This window comes from Rhinolophus hipposideros, assembly GCF_964194185.1.
Source record: "Rhinolophus hipposideros genome assembly, chromosome: 9".
NCBI classification, from domain to species: domain Eukaryota; kingdom Metazoa; phylum Chordata; class Mammalia; order Chiroptera; family Rhinolophidae; genus Rhinolophus; species Rhinolophus hipposideros.
Window position 1 is genome coordinate 26,949,227 of NC_138055.1, and position 26,085 is coordinate 26,975,311.

General features: G+C 42.3%; 1 protein-coding gene across 1 annotated transcript in view; it reads left to right on the top strand.

The window, feature by feature from the left end:
- Positions 1-24,511, top strand: part of ETV6 (ETS variant transcription factor 6) — a 220,089-nt gene extending 195,578 nt beyond the window's left edge. Inside the window, exons 5-8 of the mRNA XM_081058172.1 lie at positions 5,127-5,672; positions 18,087-18,229; positions 19,980-20,080; positions 23,988-24,511. Of these exons, the coding sequence (XP_080914298.1) occupies positions 5,127-5,672; positions 18,087-18,229; positions 19,980-20,080; positions 23,988-24,093 (896 nt within the window). The 3' untranslated portion in view covers positions 24,094-24,511. The remainder of the gene's footprint in view (positions 1-5,126; positions 5,673-18,086; positions 18,230-19,979; positions 20,081-23,987) is intronic.
- Positions 24,512-26,085: the final 1,574 nt, after the last annotated feature.

Genomic DNA, 26,085 nt, shown 5'->3' on the forward strand with positions numbered 1-26,085 from the left:
CTTTTTCCCCCCTTTCTCCCTTCTTTCCATGCCCACACTGACTAATTATGCGTGACTTTCCCTCCTTCTTCCTTGAGCATTTCCCTCCTATATCAAGACCTTCAGACCAATGACAATGTGGATAATTTCCCAGCTTTCCAGCTGGGCAATTCACCAAGAACAAACCCAGACATCAAGGCCAGACCAAAAAAATCTTCTTGTTTTAGACAGAAGACTCCTACATCTGGGGGATTTAATGCACCCACTGTCCGTTCAGTGCATTTCCTGTGTCCGGAGCTTCTCTGCCTGCCGGCTCTGGTCTCATAAGTTTCCATACCCTGCTGCCAACTTATAATAACAGAGGCAGCAGGCAGCAGGGTAGGCACGACACAGCCGTCTCCATCCGTGGGCGCGTGCTTTGCAAACTCAAACAAAAGCTTGGAAGGTCTCATTGCAGGCCTTTCAGCCTTGACAGTAGTTGTGCCCAGACCACCAGAAGCCTGGAATTAAATACCTGTGGATCCAGTTCTCTACCATTAATGTTATCAACTTCATCAAGTACTTCCTCTTTGAGTGGTGTCTGCAGAGAAAGAAATAAATCAAGCTCTTCTAAGTCCTGTTTCTGCCCGGATCCTGAGTCAAAAGTAAAATCTGAGTTGATTATCCAGAGCACTGTCTCCCTCCTTCATTGTTCCCAACGATCTGGGCAGGAACGGAGAGTGAAATCTCTCCAGGACATTACATCAGTTCCTCTTCTACCCTTGGCATGAAAGTTCTTCCTCTCATAGCCCTCCCAGCCTTCCTAAGGCTTGCCCTGAGGGCACACCCATGCGCTGAGCCTGGAAGCTCAGGACATCAAAGAAAGCCTGCAGGTAGCCAGAGTGCTGGCCGACGCCTGTGTCCGTTTTAAAAGTTATAAGACAGGAAATGGATTCAGGAAATGCGATTTTTCAATACAGGTCATCATCCTTAAGTATTTTTAAACCTTAATAAGCTTTTCAGGAAAGGGAGACATTCTGTCAATGGCATTGAAAAGAAAATACATGAAACTTCAAAATGCAAACGTTTTAAATAGTTGCTTAACAACAATCATACGCTGTAACAAATGAAAAGTAAACCATGGACAAAAGATAAACTCATTTTTGTGGATAGCAGAATTGAGATCCATATTAGCTATGAAGAGAAAACTTGCCTCATCCCCAAAAGATTGTAGATCATTTCTTTTGTACTAATAATCTCAGCCGTGAAAGTTAACTCCATGGGCCTAACCAGTACCCTATAAGCTTTTATTTGCATTTGGGTTTAAGTGAGGAAGTTAGTACTTACTATCCCAACCTGTATTCTTGCAAGGTTGATTAAGCACTTTAAAAAAACTTTTTATTGTGTCAAATATTAAACTGATACGGAAGTAAAGAGTATTATATAATGAGCCACTGTGTACCCATCACCAGTGTCAATGACCAATTATGGCCAATCTTGTTTCCTCTATGCCACACCTACTCTCTGCTTCACCATCCCAGATTATCGTAAAGCAAATCCCAGATATGTGTTTTCATTTGTAAATATATCAGTACAGGTGTGAAAAGATGAGGACCTTTATGAAATCATAATCACAGAGCTGTCACATCACCTGAAAACTAATAGTTCCTCAATATCATCAAATATCCTATTAATCACATTTTTCCAACTATCTCATAAATGTTTTTACAGTTTGTTTGAATCAGAATCCAAGCAAGGGTCTATACATTGCAAATGGCTGATGTGTCTCTTAAGTCTCTTTCAATCTATAGGTCTCCATTCATATCTTTCTTGTGCACGTGCTTGTTCTCTCTCTCTCTCTCTCTCTCTCTCTCTCTCTCTCTGTGTGTGTGTGTGTGTGTGTGTGTGTGAAAAAGAAGTTAGCCATAAGTAGCATAACTTTTTCCCATAATATTTTCTTTGGTTACTTTCAAGATTTTCATTTGACTATGATGTACCTGGGTGTAGCTTTCATTGTATTTATCTTGCTTGGTATTTGCTGAGCTTGTTGGATCTTTACGTTTGTTTTGTTGTTATTGTTGCTAAATTTGGGGACAATTTGGCCACTATTTCTTCAATTTTTTTTTGCCCCATTCTTTCTGTTCTCTCCTTAGACTCCAATTACTTGTCTGTTAGACCACTTAATATTGTTCCACGGGTCACTGAGGATCTGTTTGTTGTTAATTTTTATTGATCTGTCCTGAAATTTACATTTTTTCTGTCATCTCCAACCTGCTATTAAATCCATTCAATGCAGTCTTTCATTTCAGATATTGTATTTTTTTTTTCAGTCTTAGAATCTTTTTGTTTGTTTCCATTTCTCTTCTGACGGTCTCCATCTGTTATTACTCATTATGAGCATCATTTCAGGTGCTTAAGCTTTCAGGTATTTTTTTTTTTTTTTTTGCTGATTTTAACATCTAGATTATCTCAGGCTGTTTCTGTTGATTGCCTTTCCTCTTGTTTTGGGGTCACATTTTTCTGTTTCTTAGCATGTCTGCAAAACCTTTGTTGGATACTGAACATTATAGATAACACACTGTTGAAACTCTGGATTATGTTATATTCCTCTGAAGGGTATTGCTTTTTGTTCTAGCAGGCAGTTAAAGCCTTGTGGAGGCTTGGTCCTACATTTGGTTAGGGCAGCTATATTTCAGTTTTGCCTTTAGCCCTCAGGTAAATCCCTTTGTCCTGGAGCTTATTCCTTACTCCTAAGGTGTGGCCTTCTGGGGTAATAAATAGCCTAAGATGTTTACAGAGTCTTTGTTCATAGGATTTAAACTCTGAACTCTGTCTCCAGTCACTGGCCAGTAGCTGAGATTTTTGTTCATATCTTTCAATCATACAGCTGTTGCTTTTCACTGAGCTCCTGAAGAGTTTCCCCTGCACATGTGCTGTTCGGAAGCACATGTTAAGGATTTGAGAGAACTTTATGTGCCAGTTTGTGGCTAAACTCCCTCCTTTATGGAATTTGCTCTCTCAATTTTTTGCCATTCTGGCAGCTCCATACTCTATTCCCTGATATCTCAAGCAACTTTCTGTTCATTTTTTAGCTGCCCCACACTGTATGAACTTGGAAGCATCATCAAAGCAAAAGCTGTACAAATTTGGATCTCACTCTGTGCAGTTCCCTTTTCTCAAGAGTGATATCCCCTTTGGTTTTCTCCAGTACCTTCCAATAGCTTTTATATACGTACCGGTCTTATTTTACTGTAATATAATATAATAATATGATATAATACCGGGTATAATATAATATAATACCGGGTCTTATATTATTTATTTCTCCAAAAGATGTGTTAGAGCTGATTGTCTGGCTAGGTCTTATTTTCAGGGAAACATGGTATTTTATCCAGATTCTATCATTTCCACATATAGAAAGGTTAGTCCAATACAAGCCATTTTGCCATTATTTAAACTGGAATCCCCTTCTCCTTTATTGGAAAATGGTATCATACGATAAATACTGCATCTTACTTTGCTTATCTGACCATGGAACCTGGAGACCAGTCCTTAGCACAATACTGAGATGCTCCTCGTTCTATTTTATAGCTGCATAGTCATCCATTGTTTAGAGATGTACCATAATTTATTAACCAGTCTCCTACTGGTAGCTATTACAATGATTAAGCATTTTTAAATTCATGGCAGCAGGTTATACCGTAGTTATAACATTAACCCTTTTCCTTCAGGAAGATCATCTTTTCAATGATCATGAACAATATTTCTTTTTTTCACGGTCTCATGTGATCGGTGAGAGCCAGTGGAGTCCTCATTTTCCTCTTAATCCTGTTTAAAACTTTCTAAGAAACCACCACCTCTGTCTCTGCTAACACTGTGAGATTCCCAGATCCTGTTTATAGAGATATCATAGTGAACAAAGGAGATATCTTTAACTTGCTTTGCTTCGAACCACAGAAAAGTCTTTGACGAGAACAGGGACTTGCAAGCATGCCCATCCTTTTGGTGAGACAGCTCTGGGAACAGATGTAGCCAGAAAAACCTCACTAAGATGACTGTGAAGCCCTGTAGAAAACTCCATTCCGAGGACAGATTTTACTCCTTCCTATCGTTAGCAGGGAAGCCACACATGTGCTGGTCTTTCTCAACCCAGTTCACAGAGCTACTTCTGTTGCTGAGCTATGTACATGTCTGATGTTGTCCTTGCTCAAATGTGACCAACTTGCAAGTTCCAGTGGGATGGCGTAGAGGGATGCTGTGTCCTTCCCTCCTTCTTACTTACCTCTACCGGTCTCAGGTAGAGTCTGTGCACTCAGATACAAGGTAATCCTAAATGTTCTTTCAAGTACAAGATATCGTTCTGTGTATTAGGCCCACTGTTCATGCTTAGAGCAGTTTTTGATATGACCTCCCCCCCCGCCCAGTTTCTACATAGCAAAGTGGTAAATACTGTAATGGGTACGTAGGTTCTTAGGTTGGTGCAAAAGTAATTGCGGTTTGAAAGGTTAAAAATAATTACAAAAACCATAATTACTTTTGCACCAACCTAATAGAATCTGATTGGAGTGTGGTTCTAATTCCCTAACTGGCTGTGTGACATTGAGTAAGCTGTTTAACTTCTTTATGCCTCCATTTTCTCACTTGTAAAATAGGAGCAATATAGTTAGTATGTCCTACTTAGGAATGTTGTAAATTTTAAATTATATAATCCAATACCTCTAGTATAGTAATTGCATTATTATTATTATTATTATTATTATTATTACCAATAACTCCTGGCAGTAGACAATATGAAAATTTGGATATGAAAATGCCAGTCAGTGAAAGCCTCTAGAGAGAGACCCTTAAGAAACCCCGAAAACCACATCAAAGAGTCAAGTAACAAAAAGATAAAGCAGGAAAGTTTGGCTTCCTTGTGTTTATAAGCCACTCGTAGGTGATTAATGGAATACTTGCAGACGTTCTTGGCTTGTCTAGTGATAGGAAAAGAATTTTAAATATGTGCACTTTAATTTTTATTTTAGCAGCGAAATCGACACTCTGCATCCTGGGAAGAAAGGTGCTACATTGTATGCACACATGCTCCACTCTGCTACTTTAGAATGCAGTGAGGTCCTTGTCCCAGCAATTCACTGGGGTCTATGATTGTCTTTCCCTTTGCTCCACAGATAATTGTGTCCCGAGGACCCCAAGGCCACCAGTGGAGAACGTGCACCACAACCCCCCCACCATTGAACTCTTGCACCGCTCTAGGTCACCCGTCACAACAAATCACCGGCCGTCTCCTGACCCCGAGCAGCGGCCCCTCCGGTCCCCCCTGGACAACATGATTCGTCGCCTCTCCCCGGCCGAGAGGGCCCAGGGACCAAGGCTCCACCAGGAGAACAACCACCAAGAGTCCTACCCCCTGTCAGTGTCTCCCATGGAGAATAATCACTGCCCACCGTCCTCCGAGTCCCACCAGAAGCCATCCAGTCCTCGGCAGGAGAGCACACGCGTGATCCAGCTGATGCCCAGCCCCATCATGCACCCTTTGATCCTGAACCCCCGGCACTCCGTGGATTTCAAACAGTCCAGGCTCTCTGAGGATGGGCTGCATAGGGAAGGGAAACCCATCAACCTGTCCCATCGGGAAGACCTGGCGTACATGAACCACATCATGGTCTCTGTCTCCCCGCCTGAGGAGCACGCCATGCCCATTGGGAGAATAGCGGGTAAGTGAGTGCTCCCCTTCACCGCCATTCATCCTCCCGGGAGACCTGACAAAGCCCCGCTCTCTCCTTAGAGCCTTACAGCTTGCCTCACACCCTCCCAGTTAAATGCCCTCAAAGGCTCTGTGATGGCAAGTGGAGGCTTTGCCTGGATGAGGGAAACCCCTAATGGGTTAGTTAATGAGCCGCTAGGACATAGTCGTTAATGAGCCTGAAAAATGTTAAGAAACAAATGTCCTACGTCCAGTTTATAAGGAGAGTCACATCAGAATCCCGGCTGAGCGAAAACATTTAAAATAAAAGGTTTATGAGCATGTTAATGGCTCTGTCCTGAAATTTCCAGCCGCTAATTAATAACCAGACACAGCATAAAGAACCTTTGTCTCAAATTCAGGCCTGTAATTCCATCCTATGGGCAGTAACTCAATGTAGCCTTCACCTTGGGAATGGGTAGGATTGAAAAACAGGATTATGATGTTGAAGGCAGGTGTTGCTGAGTGGACAAAGAAAACCACTCCCAGATTCTTTTGCTTTTATAATGACAAGCCCAAGTTTGCTTCCCTAAGACAAGACACCCGTGGAAATCTACACATTGTGTTTTTGCTAGCCTTCCCATGATTTGCATGAAGTCATCCTCCAGAAGCTTAATCCTCTAACCATTTGGCAAGATTAGCTCTTTTCCTAGAGATTCGCTCCTTTCGTGAGACATTTGTTGAGTACCAACTATGCAGATAAACACATTAGGAAGTAGGGGACGTAGAGCTGATTTAACACAATTATTTCCGTAAGGAATTGAAAATTTACTGAGAGAGACAGATGTGAAAACCACTAACTGAAATATAAGGCGGAATGAAATAAGGCCTATGCACAAGCATTTATTCACTTATTTATTACTCACTCTGTGCTAGCACAATTAAGTACTATGGAAGCAAAACAGAGAAAAGGTGCATTTTGACTGGAGGAATTGAGGGAGGCTTTGCAGGGAGGTAGATCAATGCTGAAGGTGATTATGTGTTCAGTAGTGGGAGGAATGCATGGAGGCAGGAGATGTGAAGTCCTGTTCCAGGAAATCTGAGACATGTCCCCTTTTCCATGAGCTGATGCCCCAGCACAGAGCTCCCGCCAAACCCCAGGATGGAGCGATGTTCCTAACAGTCTGACAACATGGAGTCCTACAAGCTACTTTCCCTTTGCTTTGACTCATTGTCCCCCTTTTTTATTTGAATCAAATATTCCAAATTTTTCTCTGGCCCCAAGTGCACCTCCAATGTTGCCTCCATTTTATCGTTATAAACAATTTACACCAGGAATGTTGAATCAAGAAAATAAAATGGCAAAGAAATCTGACTTACATATTTTAAAAACCATGAAAAATGAAATTGATCTATGGCTGGGATTTGATTCAAAATGATCCCCAAAGGTTGAGCATGAGGAATGGGTGGGGTAAAATAAGGTTAGCCATGAGCTGATGGCTGTATGGCTGGGTGATGGATTCACAGGGGTTCAAATTACTGTTTTCTCTGCCCTTACGTGTGTGTGTATACGCGTGCGTGCGCACACACACATGTATATGCATTTTTAATAATAAAAAGAAAAAGAAACTGAAAAGAAAGAAAAAGGGATAAAGAAGCAAAGCTTAGACAAAACATGTGAATTTCCCCCAGATAGTTGGAGAAAGAGGAAGGGTCAGTGTATTACTGTAAATAATATAAATTACCCATCCTGTGCTTTCCTGCAAGACTCTTCTTGTCCACATATCTACTTCTTATCTGATTTCTTGCACGGTCTGCACAGCACTCCTGTACATTTTGCAGACACTTCCTCCTTGTTTATAATTCTCAGGACAGCTCTTTGAGGTAGCTTATTACTGCTGCATTCATTTTATATGGAAGGGTCATGTGGACAGGGGAAACCACAGAGGAAACTGAGCCCCAGAGAAGCCAAGGTCACATAGAGGTTGGATGATAGCCCTTGCTGCCCCCCTGCCTGCTGTCTAGCGCTGCCCACATGGACCTGCCTCCTTCATGCAGCCTGTCGTGTCCACCTCCTCCATGGTGCAATCTTCACCACAGACATCTTAGGAATCTAAGATAAGCCTGTACATCAAGAAAGTTAAATTGTTTAGACTTACGGAATTGTTTTCCCATTGTTTAGTAGGTGTGTCAATTTTAAAATAGTCGTCTCTTAAAAGTTGTGCTATTGTGTTTTGTTTGGGGGTTTTCTTTTTTTCAATTTTATTCCTGAACATCAGAATTGTTGGCTGATGGATGTAGTCTCATCAGTAAGACACGCCCTGGAATATTGTACCAACCACGTGACGAAGCTTGGTGCCATGCATGTCCTCTCTCTGTCTCAAACACACACAGGAGAGGGGAATCTGTGCTTTTCTTTATGACTGGGAAGTCAGGGCTTTCATGTAAAATAACCCTAGGGCCCAGATCCTTTGGGGGATGCATTAACTCTTTATGATCGAAACCCCTAAAATTGTTCATAATTAATGCTCTAATGGTATATTCAAAAGTTTAAACATCTCCAGGTGTATGTCTTAAGTAATACAACCAAACCCACGATAATTTAACTGAAAGGCACTGTTTTTCTCTGGGGTGAAATGAGAGCATTGGAAAGTCTACAATCTAACTGCAGCTCCAAAAGTCTATGATTTAACACTTAGTCTGTATTCTGTAACTCTCTGAAGAGAACTCATCACTATTCTAGGCTCCTTTGTTTCCTTTGGGATATCCCTGTCTCTCCACCCCAACCCTTCCGGTGTCTTTTTGGATTACCCGGATCCTTGTAAAATTGATTCTGTTCACTGAAGGTCGAATTCATTGGGTTATTTCTATGTGCAATGTAAAGTTCTGCCCTTACTCAGCAGCCACAATAATCCTTCAAACCTCTACAAAGCAGATGAGAAAACTTAGTTCCTAAAGTTTTTTGAACGAGCACAGCACAGAAAGAAATGATGATGAAATGAAGGTGCTGCTGAATTGGTCACGAATGGAAACACTACTTAGGAATGTGGATCAGAAAGTAAAGCCAAAGTCTTATCCATTCAGATATAACCTGATCAGGTGCACAAGGATTTATGCATCTGGATACCTTCCGCATTTAAGGCACTGTATTGCATTCAGTGGGGAGGGTGGGCGGGGAGGGTGTACACAGTCTTCATGTGAAAGAGCTGAACACAGCTGTAAGTGCAGTATGTGTGTGACTCCATTTAAATACCATAGGAGGTTGGAGAAGGCGTATCAGGGAGGCTTCATGGAACGGCTGGCTGTTAGCTGGGCTTAGATGAATGCTTAGAATATAGACAGATGATTAGGGAAAAAGAAGTCATTCCTGGTGGAGAAACTCCAAAACAGTGTAAGGCCCGGTCTATGTTTTTCTATTTCAGTTAGAAATGTAAATCCAAGAATCCAGGTCCATTAAAATCCGTCATATTACATCAAATTTTTTTGTTGTTTTTCACTTTTTAATATCTCTGAAATCGGGATGCATCAGACAATTAAGAGATTACACACGAAGTTATGATAGTTTACTTAGGCATTTACCTTGTGGCAAAACTAAAATAATCAATAAAGGAAATTCAGTAAATGGTGACCGATTAAATACAAACCATAAATTAGATGTCTTTAAATATAACATGTAGCTTATTTTTAAAGATGTTACTTATTTTTCAAAGGATAAGAAGGATTATTATTGAGTTTAACAAGTTGGAATGGCTGGCATTTCTCGGGGAGCATTTAACACAGGCCAGACTGAGACAAGACCCTGAATTTTATATTCTTATTGAATAGCCAATGGTATATGTAACAATGTGCAAGTTGTTTCTTTCTGTGCTTATTTTCTATTCATTATCCTCAGGAAGGAATTGTTGGGGGGTGAGGCAACATCTGTCAACCTCCTAACATTTTTCTCAGCCCACAAAAGTTTTACTGGCCTGTGTCTTGCCAATGTGTTTGCTTCATACTCAAAGAGGATATTGGCAGTGAGCACCATAGGTTGATGAGGTATACTTCTGCTGATTCCGTGAGTCATGTTTTCAGTATATATTGAAAGTCATTCTTAGAACTTGATGATTTCAAAGCTAAAAGGGTCTTTTACAGAACCGAGAATCGTACCCATCAAGAGTCCAGCCTCAAGCTTCCACCCAGTGTTCTTTCCAGCACACTTGTTTCCTTCTGGCCTGGGACTCCAGGGCCGGCATTGGAAATTCTGGCCCATGGGCCAAAGCAGCCACCGCCTGTTTTTGTAAATCGAGTTTTATTGGCACACAACCACACCACTTAATTATTGTCTATGGCTGCTTTTGTGTGGCAAAGGCAGAGTTGAACAGTTGCAGCAGAGATGGTATGGCCAGCAAAGCCTAAACTATTATATTTACTAATTAGCCTTTTACAGAAATTCTTTGCTGCCCCCTGCCCTACAGCATTGTCTACTTGTCTGAGATGGTATGGCCAGCAAAGCCTAAACTATTGTGTTTACTAATTAGCCTTTTACAGAAATTCTTTGCTGCCCCCCTGCCCTACAGCATTGTCTACTTATCATAGGCATAATGCAGATGTGGAAGTAGAAAACACCATCTCTCCCCTCTCAAGGAATTACTCGCACCTTAAAGATTGAGGCATTTCAAAGCCATGTGGAAGGAACAATAACAAGTGATGTTAGAAAGGAGACAAGTTCTAGACAGCAGGCTTGTTTGCAGACCAGTCTGGAATGGTTACAATAACATCATCAACATAAATAAAATATAGCTCAGTAAAAGAAAATATTTCTTTGCATACTTGAATTATGTAGTTGAATCATTCATTCATTCATTCATTCATTCATTCATTCATTCAAAAATTACCGTGTATTTCTATATACCTAGCATTTTTCTAGGTGATAGGGCAGAGCATCTCTAAATGCGAAATTCGCGTCTTTGCTGGCATCGGCAATATCCCTCTTACTTTATGCCATCACACAAACTAAGCTCCTAGTTTGGTTTTAACTGTAGACAGCTAAGTCTTAAAAGAAAAATTTTAAGTCGTTTGGCTTTCTCTTAAAGTTCTTCAATTCCATTAAAACCTGAGTGATCAGACTTCCTGTCTGCGTGTCCCTTCCTTGGCCTTAATCCAAAAATCTGCTAAGGAAGCAAGATTCATTAGCACAGTGGTTTATAATCCGTTCATAGCCCCTCATTTGCTACACAAAAGTGGGGACTTTGGATGTCTGTACAGATCTGGTTGCCCCAAACCCATAACGCATCTAAAAAGGAGACTATTTCTTATCTTATGCTTATCTCACAGCTTGTTGTGCAAGTCTCTCCATTTCCTTTGTAAACATGAACTTCTTCAAGGTTTGTGAGGATTTCATTGGTTGGTTGATATCCATAAGACATAGAATCACACCCCAGCCGCATTGTGCGCTCTCCACTGCCCACCCTTATATAACATACATCATGGCAACCTTTCCTCTTAAAGGGACTTTAAAAAAAAATATGTTGCTTATCTCTCAAGGTTACATTTTTAACAGAAACAAAGGGATTCTGATCGGGGAGACATCAAGTCTCCTGTATTGCTGATTTGTCACCAGACTAGACCAACGTACTTTTCTTGATTTGGTTGTATTGACTGGATGAGTTTTACATCCACAGAAAGTCAATCCTGGAAGCCTCTAATCTTAAATCAGATGAAGAAAAAGAAGCCTGAGACTCCAGGATAAACAGGTGGAGGTTAATCCTCAGGGACTTCAATTTTAGTATATGTGCTGCCGAAGCGAGCACTCCTCAGGGACTTCCGGGATGAGGGGAGGTCGCACTGGCTTCCTCTCCCACAATATTTAGTCCTGGTGAGATTCTTTCAAAGGCGGCTCATGGACTTTTCTTTTATAAATGCACCTCAGTAGCAGCCTTGAAGGCAAAAAGTTGTCATAAAAGAGAAATCTAAAGGGATTAGGATGGAAGTCATGACAGGCCTTTGCAGTAAGATGTGGGATGACAGGCCTTTGCGGTTCGATGTGGGTGTGTGCTTTTGCACGCACCGTATGTGCCTAAATGTGTTTGGAGCAAAGGAAAGGGTTGCGGGATGTCTCTATAAGCCAGAGGGTCTCAGGATTTTAGTAGCAATTGAAAGAGTTACCACATCCTCCCACACTAGCTCAGGCAGAGAACCCACTGCAGACCCTTGCAGCCCAGAACCCTGGAAGGTGCCTGGCCCAAGGTCCTAATTAACAGCTGGCCTAGAGTGTTCCTGGGGAAGCAGTGTAGTGTGGGCCTGTGTGACAGCATGGACTCTGGAGTCAGCAGGATGGGACTCCAGTCTTTGTCTCCCAAGCAAAGGTCCTTAATGTCCCTGAGGCCTAGTTACCTTATCCATAGTATTGCGAACACTAATACCCATTTCTGGGTACTTTTTAGTACTAATGAGACAATATGTGAATATGTGCACAGGTAGGTTAATTCCTAAGTATTAGTGTCCCTTCTCTGCTCCATTTTTCTTTGCTGTACTCCAGGGCTACAGAGAGCGAGGGGAGAGTACCCGGTGCAGCCAGCACCGCTGCCCACCGGAGCTGGCATGGGACATGGACCCAGAAGGCCTATGTCTGGGGCATTGTTTCAAGTGATGCTGGCCCGCAAAGGGTGCCCCTTCGAGGAGCCCTGGTTTCCTTATTTCCTTGGAGACTAACCTCTGCACTCCCTCTCACCTCCTCTGGGGCGTTGCCTGCTGTCCATATTTAGAGGACATGTATGAGAGCCCTGGGGAAGGGAGGGTCTCAGTCCAACAGGACTGTCTTGAGCAGCCCTGACCTCTCCCACTCTGGCTGAATCACCACACTGTATTTTTACTGTGAACTACTGAGAAATCAATGTGCCCTGAAAGAGAAACACATTTCAGGACAACGTTTTTAAAAGATAAAAGAGTAATAACCACATGGAAAATAATAAAAAGGGCTTGAGGAGACTGGAAATTACAGTTTGTTTGAGGGTACACATTTCTGTAATACAGCGTCCCTACCTCCCACAGTCCCTGGATGTGAATTCCCAGGCAGTGCCACACCTGAGCAAAAGCAGGGGCTGGGTGGTACTGGGTTCCAGCAAGGGGCTCCATCTCAGCTGTAAGGCTTGAGTTGCCATACCAGCATTTCCCAGCCTTGTTCCACACCTTCTGCAACCAGAGGTGAAAAGCTCCAGCCTTGTTTGCAGCTGTGTTCCCACTGCCCTGATGAAGCCAGGAAGCATAGATCTGTTTTCTTTGCCTCAGCTTCTCCCTCCCCCCACCCCGCTTGCCACTGTGCACATATGGTTTCTGTTTTCCTAAACCACAGCCAAACACAAGCAATTATCCATTATAAACACACCTCTGAGTATCAACACAGGGTTGGCTGCACTGGATTTATCAACTTTTTGCTTCTAGGTAATGGCTTATCTAGAATTAGTAAAGGGAAAAACAAAACTGAGCTGCAGATTGCCCCCTGCATGATGTAAACCCCTTGTTTCTATAAGTAGGGTTTCTCAAGCTTGGCACTCTTGCTGTTTGGGCCAAATAATTCTTTGATGTGAGGGGTTGCCCTGTGCATTCCAAGATATTTAGCAGCATCCCAGACCGCTACCCACTAGATGCAAGTCGCATCCTCTACCCCAGTTGTAACAACCAAAATTGTCTCCAAACATTGCCAAATACCCCATAAGGTACAAGATTGCCCCTAGTTTAGAAACACTATTATAATGCAGAGTAGCAAAAAACATTTTTGTGTGATACTTACCTGTTTTGTGGCTGAATCTGAAATAAGTTTATTAATTTTTCATAATAAATTTAAAGAAATTAAACAGGGACATGCAGCCTGTTTTTGTTGGAGATTATACCCACAGAGCTCCGGTTTACAGACCTTCATTTAAAATTCCATTTGGGCAGTAAAAACAACATAAAATTACTCTCTTAGAAGCTTTCCCGAAATTTAAATTAATCACCATCATTAAAGATTCTCTTTGTCAATAGCTTGACTTCCCACTCAGATTTTATAAACATCAGTTTTGTCCAGCATGGTTTTTTTCATTGGAAATCATGTTGGCTATGTGTGAATTGCCAATCCTTTTTACAACCTCTGCTCAATGAGCTTATACAATGAGTTTCTGGTAAGAGACAGACAGACGTGGGAGTGAAAATACTTCTTCCTAACCACAGGAAGGGAGGTTTTTTTTTTTTTTTTTTACAATGCCTTTAGCTGCGGACACCCAGGGTACCTCATCCAGCAGGAAAAAGAGAGAATTCTCTTTCTGCAATTGGAAAATGACACTTTACGATGACACTTCTCTCGAGCTTAAACCCTTTCATACACTTCCTCTCATGGAAGAGAAAATCCAAATAATGGGCGTTTGTTTAAAATACCCACATGCCTTGCTATAGAAGGCCTTTCGTTTAGGGGAAGTTTTTTCACATGCATGTTCATTGTTTTGTAATGGGATAAACTTTTGTTTATAGAGTTGGATGAATTTTATTATATAGTATTAAGCGTTTTCATTGATGATCAAAGAATATTGTATCGCAGAGAACAGAACGATGGTTCCCAGAGGGGAGTGGGTTGGGGATGGGCAAAATGGGTGAAGGGAGTACAAACTTCCATTTATAAAATAACTAAGTCATGGGGGTGTAATACACAGCATGGTGACTAGAGTCAATAATATTGTAGTACATATATTTGAAAGTTACCAAGAGAGTAAATCTGAAAATTTCTCATCACATGCATGCAAAAATTATAACTTTGTATGGTAACAGATGGTAACTAGACTTATTGTGGTGATCATTTTTCAATATATAGAAACATCAAATCATTATGTAATGTCATACACCTGAAACTGATACTATAATGTTACATGTAAATTATACCTCAATTTTTTAAAAAAAGAACATTGTATCAGCGCAGACATGAACTTCGACAAAGCTGAAAAATTGCAGGTAGTCTGTGGTAACAGCTTCCAGAGAATCTAGGACACGAAGAAGGAACTGCCTTTTATTTAATTGAAATCTTAAAACAAAAATAACGCATAAGGCTTGTGCTTCAATTGTAAAAAAACAAAAAGAAAAAAGAAACTTGTGTGGTCAGGCAGTAAAATTCTGGCATAATTTTAACTAAAGAAACAAAACAATCAATATGTTATAAAAACCACTTATACTCTGAGCTTGAAACAACTGCTGCATGGCACAAAATTCCTGTTGCTACCTCCATTAGTGACTGAGTAATTCAATATGTCTTGAATGTCAACATATTTTTATTACTCAGCTAAAGTTTGCTTTGCTGGATTAAATGCCATTTAAAATGATCAATTGGCAGCTGGTTTGGGGTTATTTTCACATTTATGAGAGGGAAAAGTTTACAACATACAAATGTTCTTGAAACTTACAGGTAACGTCTGTTCTCTGGTAAGCCCACCTTTCGTTTACCAACCAGAGAGCACATAACCTTTTAGATCTTTTTTAGTAAATGGTTTACGTCAAGGTCCCAGTTTGATGCCTCTCTGAAACCCCAGCATGGTACCCAGTGCTGGTTAAGCCCTAAGAAATGTCCTGGTTCACATTTTACCGTCTTATGAGAAATAGACTATACCAGGACACTAAAAGAAAAGCGACAGAGACAATGAGAATGAAAATCCTTGTGGAGATGGGGATGGGAGGAGAACCAGCCACTTGCAGTTTTAGGTCCAGTTGGCCTAAGCCAAGATCACAGTTAAAATACTGCTCTCCTTCCTATTAGCAAAATTTCTTTATATCAAAATGCAAAAAGACCACCAGATTGTTTTTTTAATTAAGTTGTATTAATATGAATACTCTAGAGAATCACATTCCCAATTCAGATGAATCCAAAGGTATCATCGAGCCTCTTTGTGGTAAAAGTGATTTAACACTGTAGGAAACGGGAGTTATACACAACTGCTCTCCCCACCCGCCATCCCCTGCTTTGTTTCTCCTGTTTACCGGCATTTTATTTGATAATACTTGGTTTTGTCAGATGTTTTCCAGTTGGAAAAGATTGTGGGAAATTAAAATGTGTCTGCTATTTGATGGCAGGACAAAAACTGGACAATTAAACCACAGCTCAGTTCTCTATTTTCCATTTTCAGTAAAAACGTTGCAAGACTAAGGAGGTTGGGGTGGGGGCTGGGGATTGATTAAGATCCTTTGCCTATATCACTGCTTTGCCTAGAAACTAGAGTCCTCTTACTAGAGATAGATGATTCTCAGTCAGCAGTAGCATGACACTGACTTCTCAAGGTACTTTTTGATGCCAGGACTCGTCCCCCTGCTTTCTGTCCCCAACTCAGACCACCGTCTGGCAATAAGGACACAGTGGCAGGTACACTTGGTGATGGAAGTAGTTGGCCAGCTTCTGGTAAACTTGGGTTCCAATTTTAAGAACACCACTTGTCCTTTCCAAAACACAATAAATCACACATCGCATTAAATTTTAGACACCGATAATTGGAGGAAAAAGGGTACAGTAAGGGATACTAAAGGTTTATGGTCATTTTAAGTTTAATGGTGGTAGTTCCTTGAAAGATGAAGCCTCCTGGGAAATGCCACATTTTATGCCAGTTCCCTTCTGCTGTTCAGAGAAAGGGCTGGATTTCACAAAGGATGCACTAAACAGAGCTAAATCTTGCTCTGGAAAGTCCTAAAATTTTACAAATCTATACCTGTTAAGCAGCTTCTCTGAGAATAGAAATCGCATTGGGAAGTGTGGCATAGCACAGGCTTTAGAGTCACGCAGAGCCTAGAATCCTACATGTGTCTCTCACAGGCTGTGCCCTTTGAGTATATTACCAAACCCTCTAAGCCCCAGCTTCTTTGTCCATAAAATAGGAATAACAACAGCACCGGCCTCATCAAATGTCACAAGGGTCAAATGCAACAGTGCTTGCAGAATACACAGCAGAGTGACTGCAAATAGCACCAATAAATATCTTTGTTGTTATTTTCATTACTTTCTCTTCACTGGTATTATCACTCATCCAATAATCCTACAAAGTAAGGGTTGTTATTCCCGTCTCATAAGTGAGGAAACAGAACCTCAGGGAGATTTAAGAAACTTGTCCAAGGTGACCTGACTCAATCCCTTTGTAAATATACTCCAGAGAAGGGTGTGTTTATTTCTGTGGGAGGTGAACGTGTTGGCTCTAAGAAACTCCAAATCCAACCCAGACACTCCCCACCCCATGCCTCCCAGGTCTCAACCAATGTAAGGAAGTTAGCACACTGTGGTACAGGAGACCCAGAGTTTGAATCCCAGGACCACAGGCATTAGAGAATGAAAATAATGAATATAAAGTGCCGAGTGCATGCGTGGCATTCAGTAGTTAGTCGTGTATTACCAGCCATTCTGGTTAGTGCCTGTCAAAGCTTCCAGAATCAGTAGTGAACACCTGGAAATTGGGGCCTCTTATTCTCATCTGGGGTCCAGTCCAACATCAACTAGACCTAGAAAGTACCTGTCTATTCCCCTCACCCACCCACCCCACTGTCAAGGCCCTGCTGGAGGGTAAACCACGTACCCTTATGGCACAAACCCGGGAAGCAGTGGAATAAAGGAAAGGCGTGTGGTACGTGTCTTTTCTTCGAATTTGCCAACCCACAGCTAAAAGGTGAGGCCTAGCCCAGTGCCTGGCCGATACTAATTCATTTAGTAAATGTTTGTTGCCTAAGCAAATGATCAAACGTCAGTTGTACAGTGGAGAAAGGAACTTTGGGCACTGGGTTTCTTTCTACCCTGATTCCATTGCAATAACACCATTTTAAAGTCCTCCAAAGGATGCTGTAATGAGAGCTGTATTCTTTTTAAAAACCGTGCTAGTCACAGCTCCCCTGGTGAGTCCCCAAGCCACTTCATTGTCTTTTCCCACCGCCTTTTAACGCATCACACCTCTTTTTCTGCCATTTTTTAGCAGACCCTGTCTTCTCATCTTGATCCGTTCAGTATCACACTCCAACAGCAAAGTAATCTGAATGCCACAGTGATACCACACTGCTCTCTCTGGAACATGGGGATTCACTTTGTGCCCTGTCACCCTACCCGCCCACTCCCAGAGCCGACATGTTTGCAGTGAGAGCTAGCTCTCTGGCCCTTCCACAGGCTCTGCTCAACTTCAACTCATTGGTCATGACCATGGACAAATCACTTCCTCTCTCCAGATCACTGTGTCCCCATCTATGGAAAGAGGCCGTTGGCCTGAATGGTCTCTTAAGGCCTCCCCAGTGAAAGGTCACCCTTTTCCAACACCATCCCACAGGCCTCTCTGGGCCTTGGTCTTCTCTCTGCCAAACGAGGAAGTTAGTCCATCCAAAGTAGGCAAAAGCACTTACTTATTCAACTGTTTTTTGATTCTTGTTCTTAGGGCCTCAGAAAGAAACATTTTCAACAGTGTTTTCTTGCCCTTTTCCTCTGTAGACTGTAGACTGCTTTGGGATTATGTCTATCAGTTGCTTTCCGACAGCCGGTACGAAAACTTCATCCGATGGGAAGACAAAGAATCCAAAATATTCCGGATAGTGGATCCCAATGGACTGGCTCGACTGTGGGGAAACCATAAGGTAAAAGGGCACCAGATATCTGCTCTGTAAATGTGTGCCAAGATAAAGCCTTTATCAATGGGCGGGAGGATACTTGTCTATCTTCTGCTTCCTAAGTCTGCTCGTAATTATTTCGCATCTTCCTTACTGGGCAAACCATTACACAGTTGCAAAGGGAAGGAGAGAATTAAAAATGCCCCTTTGTGTTTTTGGCTTATGCCAGCTGCCAGTTCAGTCAGCATGTCCCTGTCTGAGAGGACCGAGGTCTGAGTTAGTGTCACTCCCATCCCCTTGACCTGGCCCTGCCACCCACCGTCCTTAGGAACCAGGGAACAGGGAAGTGCTGTGGGGCTCTCTGACTCACAGGGGAGCTTTGGGAAGTGTCGCGGCTGTTCTGCTCAGTGAGAAACTCCCATGTTCCCAAAACCCCATTTCTACATGGAAAATACTTACATTCTGACTTGAAATCATCCCCCTTTAAGAGCAACCAGTGCAGCAAGAAGCAGGATTGCCCCATAACTTTCCACACTGGGAAGAGGGAATGGAATTTAAAAGATAAAGTCTTTTGGAGTTAGGAAAACCGTTCAAGTGTGTAGAGGTAAAACGTGTAACACAATCAAAATGTCCATCAATGTATGAATGGAGAAAGAAACTGTGGTCTATACATACAATGGAATGTTATTCAGCCTTAAAAACAAAAAAAATGAAAATGCTGCAATATGTGACAACATAAGGAAACCTAGAGGACATTATGCTAAGTGTAATAAGCCAGTCACAGAAAGACAACATTGGACCCATACTTAACATTGTATCATACACTTAAAAACTCGTTAAGATGGTAGATCTCAAGTGTTCTTACCACAATACAATTGAAGTAAAATAAATAGAGCAGAGTCCCCACCTCGAAAAAAATTTGCATAAATAAATCTACATTCCTACTAAAAAATAAAAAAGCAAGTAACCAAGATCCAGGCCTGACCACAGACGGGTGGAATGTGGGGCAAAGCCAGCAAGGCACTGCGGAGGCCCAATGCCGGATCATCCAAATGAGAGGGGACAGAGGGGGACACAGCTAGGGAGATCCACCCTGGCTGCAGCCTTTGAGGACCTCCTGCAGGCCATGACCAAATATGGCAAGACCCACTGACAGACACTGCAATGTGTGAGTCACTGACAAAAATCCCTCTGCAACTCCCACATTGTACCATAGCTCTAGGGCTCAGAACCACTGTATTCTTGCTTCCACAATAGGAATTTAAACAAACAAACAAATCTCTTCCTTAAAATGACAAACCAGAAACACAATTTGAGAAAGGTTACTGCAACCAAAAAGAGAAAGAGAGAGAGAGAGGGAGAGAGAGAAGGAAAGAAAGAAAAAGAAGAAAGAAATTAATTCTCTGTGGGTCAGAAGGTGAAAGATGACCCACTGATAGTGGGAACCTGCCCGAAATTCCTTGGGTACAGCAGAGCGCAGTCTTGGGAAAAGAAATAATGGAAGTTGCTTTGGGATATACTTGATTAGCTCAGCTCTGAGACTTCTGAAAAGGATGATTCACTTGAGAAATCTTGGCAACTGCCGGTGTAAAAGCAAAGGGGTGGGAGCTAATGGGCCTAGAAGGCCGAAGATTAGCAGGTAGCTTTCCCAAACTGGCAGGGCTGCATGAGCAGCTGAAGGGCTTTCATTTTAATAGCTCCCCCAGCGCCTTTTCTGAGGTTCATTTCATTGTGTTTTTGTGCTTTTTTTTTTTCTCTTCCTCCTTTGAACAAACAGAACAGAACAAACATGACCTATGAGAAAATGTCCAGAGCCCTGCGCCACTACTACAAACTAAACATTATCAGGAAGGAGCCAGGACAAAGGCTTTTGTTCAGGTAGCACTTCCTTTTTCTCCTTTCCTTCTTTTGGGAGGATATTGTTTTCTTTAAATAAGAGGGAGGAGGGAGACTGTGACCATCTCTACCTGCCTATCTGATAATCAAAGCCATCCTTGCTATAATTCAGATACCAACTGCTGGTTTGTTCGAATTTAAGAAAAACAAAACTTTTTTTATGGCTGTCCTATAGGAACACCAAAACTAAATAAACACAATCTGACTCACCTTTAAAATAATGCAGTGATCAAATAGTATTATCTGGCATTAACAGGAGTGTAGTTATCGGGAGCAAATCAGAGTCACGTTTCAATGGCAAAGCAAGGAATTAAACTTAGACCTCCAGGTTACCGATTCCGTAAGCTACTTTCTGCACCAGTGTTTGTCAAACTGCAGTCATGACCCGTGAGTGAATCATGAAATAGAGTTAATGAGTCAGTCACAACTTTTTCTTTTTAAACTTTTATTTATTTTAAGTGTGATTTTTCAGGACCCATCAGCTCCAAGTCAAGTAGTTATTTCAATCTCACTGTGGAGGGTTCAGCTCACAGTGACCCAGGCGGGGATTGAATTGGCAACCTTGTTGTGAAGAGCACCCCGCTCTAACCAACTGAGCTAACCAGCCGCCCCACAACTTTTTTTTTTCTTAATGAAATAGAACAGAGTTGATCAAGCTAGAATGGAGTTGAAAATATCAGACTGTATCACATGAAATTAAGAGTGACCATTGATTCATGAAAATTTTGTTTCAGGGGTGTGTTTGTGTGTGTGATGAGTCATGATGGAAGATGTATTTATTACGATGCATCATAATCAGAAAAGTCTGAAAGCTGCTGTACTAGACATTTTTTTCCCAGAACTCACAGCTAATGAGTTCCAACCATTTGCCTACCACATAGATTGTGATTTAAGTACTATGTAGAAGAAGAGAAAGAATTAGAAGAGGAAGAAAAAGGGATGTAGCGCACCAGTCAGGAGAGGTAGAACACTGGTGTCCACTGGTGGTAGTTGACGGGGTGAGACCAAGAGAAGGTTGGAAGAAAATGGGATCAACAAACATGACCTTAGGTGGGACAGAAAAGAATTACAGACGGAGCTAGAGATACAGATTTGGAATTATTTATATACAGGTAGAAAATAACACTGTATATGAACAGATAAGCTAGCTCACTGGGATAAGTACTTACTGGAAAGAGCAGAGAACCTGGGTTTTACGTTGAGAAAGTATGGTAATTTAGGGGTGGTAAAAGCAATTGAGATATTCAAAAGAAAGAGAAAAGGCTGTTCAAGAGATGGAAGCAAGGGAATGACAGAAAACAAAACCTCCTTTCTCCGGCTCTGCTGATGCCTTCCCTTCATCCTTCTCCCTAAACTTGGTGCTTGGCTCCTATTCTTCCAGCTCTACACTTTTTTCCTGGATGAATTGATCCCATTGCACAGCTTGAGTTGTCACCTCAATGGTTAGACTCTTAAATCTCTATTATCAAGTCTCTAAAATCTCCCTGAAATTCCAAATTTGAATTTCCAAGAGCTTGCTATAGGACATGTCCCCTTAAATATCACGTTAGTGTCTCAGCCATGAAATATTCAAGACAGACCTTCACATACTAGAAATCTCCCTCCCTCACCCCCGCAACCCTCAGAATTCTTGTTTCTCATCAGTGGCCTCTTCACTGTTTTAAACAACCCACCTACACACTAGAGTTACCTGTGACTCTTCCTATATCCAAGGCAGTCATTATGCTGGAGTAGCCGTTGGGTCTTTGGCACCATTCCCACTCTATTCTGTGTTACAGGGGCTAGAGGCCTGGGAACCATATTTCCCAAGATATCTTACCTACAGGTTCAGGTTGGAGTCTACCAATGAGAAGCACTTCCTTGAGATTTGGAAGATGAAAGAAAGGCAAAAGTATTGTTTTTGCTTCCCTGTCAATGGAGACTGGTATCTGGACTTCATGATTCACACCCACCATTCTCTTTCTACATCGGGTCCACTTTCCTGCCTCCCAAATTCGTAATGTACACTGCCAGCTGCCCTACAACACTAACATGATTCCCTGTGCCAGAAACAGATATCCCTTTAACTTGGGCTTTGTTAATACATATACCCTGTAGATCCCTCTCAAGTCTAGTGGCCTTTATGAGGCCTTCTTCAACTGCTCAAACACATACAGATACCTTCTTCCATCATCTCTTGGGTCCCTGTGGCCCTCCCCCACATCGCGATTCACATTTTTGACAATTGTATGTGTGAAGTGCTCCCCACAACTAGACCGTAAGACCCTAGAAGGCAGAGGATTGTACTTTATATAATTGTTTTGTACCTTATGGAGCCTTTCCATAAATGTTTCTTGACAAGCCTAGTATGGAGTATCACAAGCTAAACATGGAAAAGTAGTCAAAAGAAGAAAGGGGTAGTTTGAAGGGCCAGAGACAGCATATCTGAGGACTCGGCCTGGAGGGGATTATTAGTGACTTCACTTGTTGAGGGAGAAGTTTCGCTAGGGGGTAAAAGCAAAAGACAGGCTGCAGGCGCTACAGAGTGTACTGCCTGAGAAGTTCAGTAATAATGGGTAGAAAAGAAAAGTAATAGCAGTTGGAAGGTTCATAGTAATTTTCAACAAGATAAAAGAATGATGCCATTAGTAAGGCACTAGTCGTTTTTGAGAAAGTCAGTGTTGGAAGCCAGACGTGCCACAAAATGAAGGCTTCTTGGTGTAAAACCCAGTGTGTAATCAAGTTAAGTGTTAAATTGTGGTACTCTTTACAAGATTTATAGGAGTTGAGGGAAGGAAGGTTTCTGTGTAGACTGGTGCCGTTAAGCAGCTCTTTGATGACGAGGCAGAACTCAAAGAATGAGTAGGGCTCCAATAGTGAAAGAGTAAAGAGGGTTCCGAATAAGGGCAAAGCTAGAGGTTTGGAGGATAGCGTGAGCCATGATTACATAAGAAAGAAGACTGGCCAGCCTGGAATGGAGGATTCATGCTAGTAAATAGAGGGAACCAAGAGTTTCCTGGGTAGAAATAACAAAGGACTCCATTGGGCAGGCCAAAGAGCATATCCTTGACTTGATAAGTGGTCATCATAGGCTTTTTAACATGGAGGAATGAGAGAACAGTGTATGTTTTAAGACAGTTCATCTGGTGCAGGGCAGAGTATATGGGAAGGGAAAGGTGTGTGGACACAGAGTGGGGCTGTGGAAAGGACTCTCCTGCAGTAGGGGCAGAGCATTTGCTGCCCTCCAGAACCATGTAAATCATGGTCAAAACATGTCACTGAAGTTATTTCCAAACGAACCCAATGAACAAGAAGCTAAGGCTTGCAGTATGCACCTAGCTGCAAAGGAAGATAGACTAGAGGGGATTAATGGCTAGCATTTTGGCTGCATCAGTGATCACATTAAAAAAGATTCTTTTTGCCTTTCTTATTTGCAAAAGCACCACCAACTGGCCTCCTTATCAAAATTTTCCATTCAGCATTTACTTGTATCCTTTGAGTTAAACTCAGGTTTTGAATACCATTCCCTGGACTCATGGTCCAGAATGGAAATGGATCTAGAGCCCTCATGGGTCATTGCAAAATCTAACTCTCTAAAAATCAGAACCTCAGACAAGTGAGCTGTGCCAGGGTTCCTTCATACGGTGATGCGGGAGTATACTGCAGAGCTCCAAGGGAGGCTCTTTACCTCAGTCCTCCTAGCCTTGTTTCATAATTATTTCACTATTTTTCAGGCAGTCAGGGGAAGGGGCACCTTTATCTAATTAGCACTAACTTAGCAATAATAGCTGGGTTCAGTAGCTCTCTAGCTGTGTGAGGTGATGAAGCCTTTCTTTTTAGTTTTGAGTTCAGGGTGAAAACAACTTTAGGAAAATGTAATCTCTTTACTCCTCCATTTCCTCTTCCAAAGGTTTATGAAAACCCCAGATGAAATCATGAGTGGTCGAACGGACCGTCTGGAGCACCTTGAGTCCCAGGAGCTGGATGAACAAATATACCAAGAAGATGAATGCTGAAGGCACCAACTCTCCCTCTCAGTGGGCCTGTGGCCGAGGGAACTCCTGCCCACCAGGGCTGCTGGAGGCGTGATGGAGCAGGCGGACTGAGTGTAGACAAGGAAGAGACCCAGGAATGGCAGTGACCCTTCTCTTGCATACCAGGAGGGACCCAAGAGCACCTTAGACAAACCACCCAGCAAAGGCGGGGCTGGAATTCTGGCCGAGGGCACGAGCCTGGGACTCGGGTTACACGTTCCCTACTATTTCAGAATCTCTTCATCTGTAATTCCTCACCCTCACCCTTCCACCTATTGTTAGTTTCATGGTGTTTTTGTTTTTGTTTTAAGACCATGCAGTTTGACTTTTCATCATTCATCTAGGGGAAGACATCCAAGGTTGTTTTCATATGGAAATATATATCTATTATATATATATATATATATATATAAATTTTTTTTTTTTTTTTTTGCAAATCTCACAAAGTGCAGCAAATCTAGCTGGTCAGGAAAGAGAATACTTCCAAAAGGGTTCAGGTTTCTCTTTATCCTACCACATGGATCAGGTTTGTTCCTGTTGCTGTTGGATCTTGGCGGAAAAAAGAAGAAAGAAAGGGAAAAAACAAAAAACGATGCTTTTAAAAAAGATAAAGTGAAAAGGAGAGCACTCTTTTTCTCTCTTTCTCTCTTTCCTTCCCTTCCTCCCCACCTGCTGTTGAGCTTCAGACACCTTTCAGCAGAGTTCAGCCTCTTGGAGAGTCTGGGGAACGGTTGGCACCTAAACAGTCGGTGGCCTGGGTGCTTTGGGGCCAGCACCACTAAATCAAACCCACATCCCAGCATTTGGCCACCTGTCAGAGGGAGACGCTGCTGTCCTTCAGAAAGATAAGTGCCAGTGCAGCAGGCTGCCTCTCACACGGCTGTGAGAAACATGCAGCTCGTAGTTCCCCAGAGGATCAGGTGAAGCTGGAAGGCTGTCCATGTTGTTTGGAAGGACCCAGCACCTGGGGCTCAGCTGGCAAGTGCTGCAAAACGGCAAATACGGAAAGACCACACAGGCCTGATGGTCCAGAAATAGGGGGGAGGGGATCTGTTATCCCCAAGCAGGTTAAAAGAGGCTAGCGAGGCAGGAGGGGTCTTCTCTGCTCTGTCCCAAAGGCCATCATGTGGTCATTCCATGTCCTTCCCTAATTTTTTATTTCTTCTTTTTTTTTTTCAATTCCTAGGCTTTTTTTTTTTCTTTTCTTTATAAGTTTCCTGGTCCCCATAGGACACAGGGCATTTGAGAGGGGAGGACCCTGGAATGTGCAGTCTCAGTTGCTAACAGCATTGGCCCAGCCTTGGCAGACAGGAAATTCCTCAGATACATTACTGTTTCCTTCTTTCCTTCTTGCATAGCTGTGTTTCAGAATGGACCTATTCGTGGCTCTTTTACACCTCAAAATAAAGTTGATAGTATCTTGTAAGATGAGGGTAGCGCCACTCCTTAGTACTTTTGATGGTAACATATTTTTAGAGAGCAGCTTAGATTTGCTTTCCTTTTCTAGCCATCTAAATTGACTCTTCCAATACAGGTTCAGAATCCAATATTAGGCGTACGGGGTTTTCTTAATCCAGAAGATTAGACCTGCCTTACAAAGTATCCCCTCCTCGTTTCTGTTTCCTCGCCTCCAAAGTATCCCCTCCTCGTTTCTGTTTCCTCGCCTCGGTAGAGTGAGTAGCACACAGCTCGCCTAGGTTAGACATGTGACTGTCAGCAGTAGGTCCCAGGTGAAGCTGCCAGACACCCACCCTCCCCCCGCACACACACACACACACACACACACACACATACACACAACTTTCTCTTCCAGCCGTTTCTGAGTTGAGTCAGGCACAGCACACAGGCACAACGAGTTCTCTCCTGGACCACTGACAAGAACATCAGCCTGGGGGGAGACAGGCCCAGATAGACTGACTATGGTTTAAGGACACTGGAAATGAGGAGCGGACCAGGTCCCTTCAGTCTTGCTCT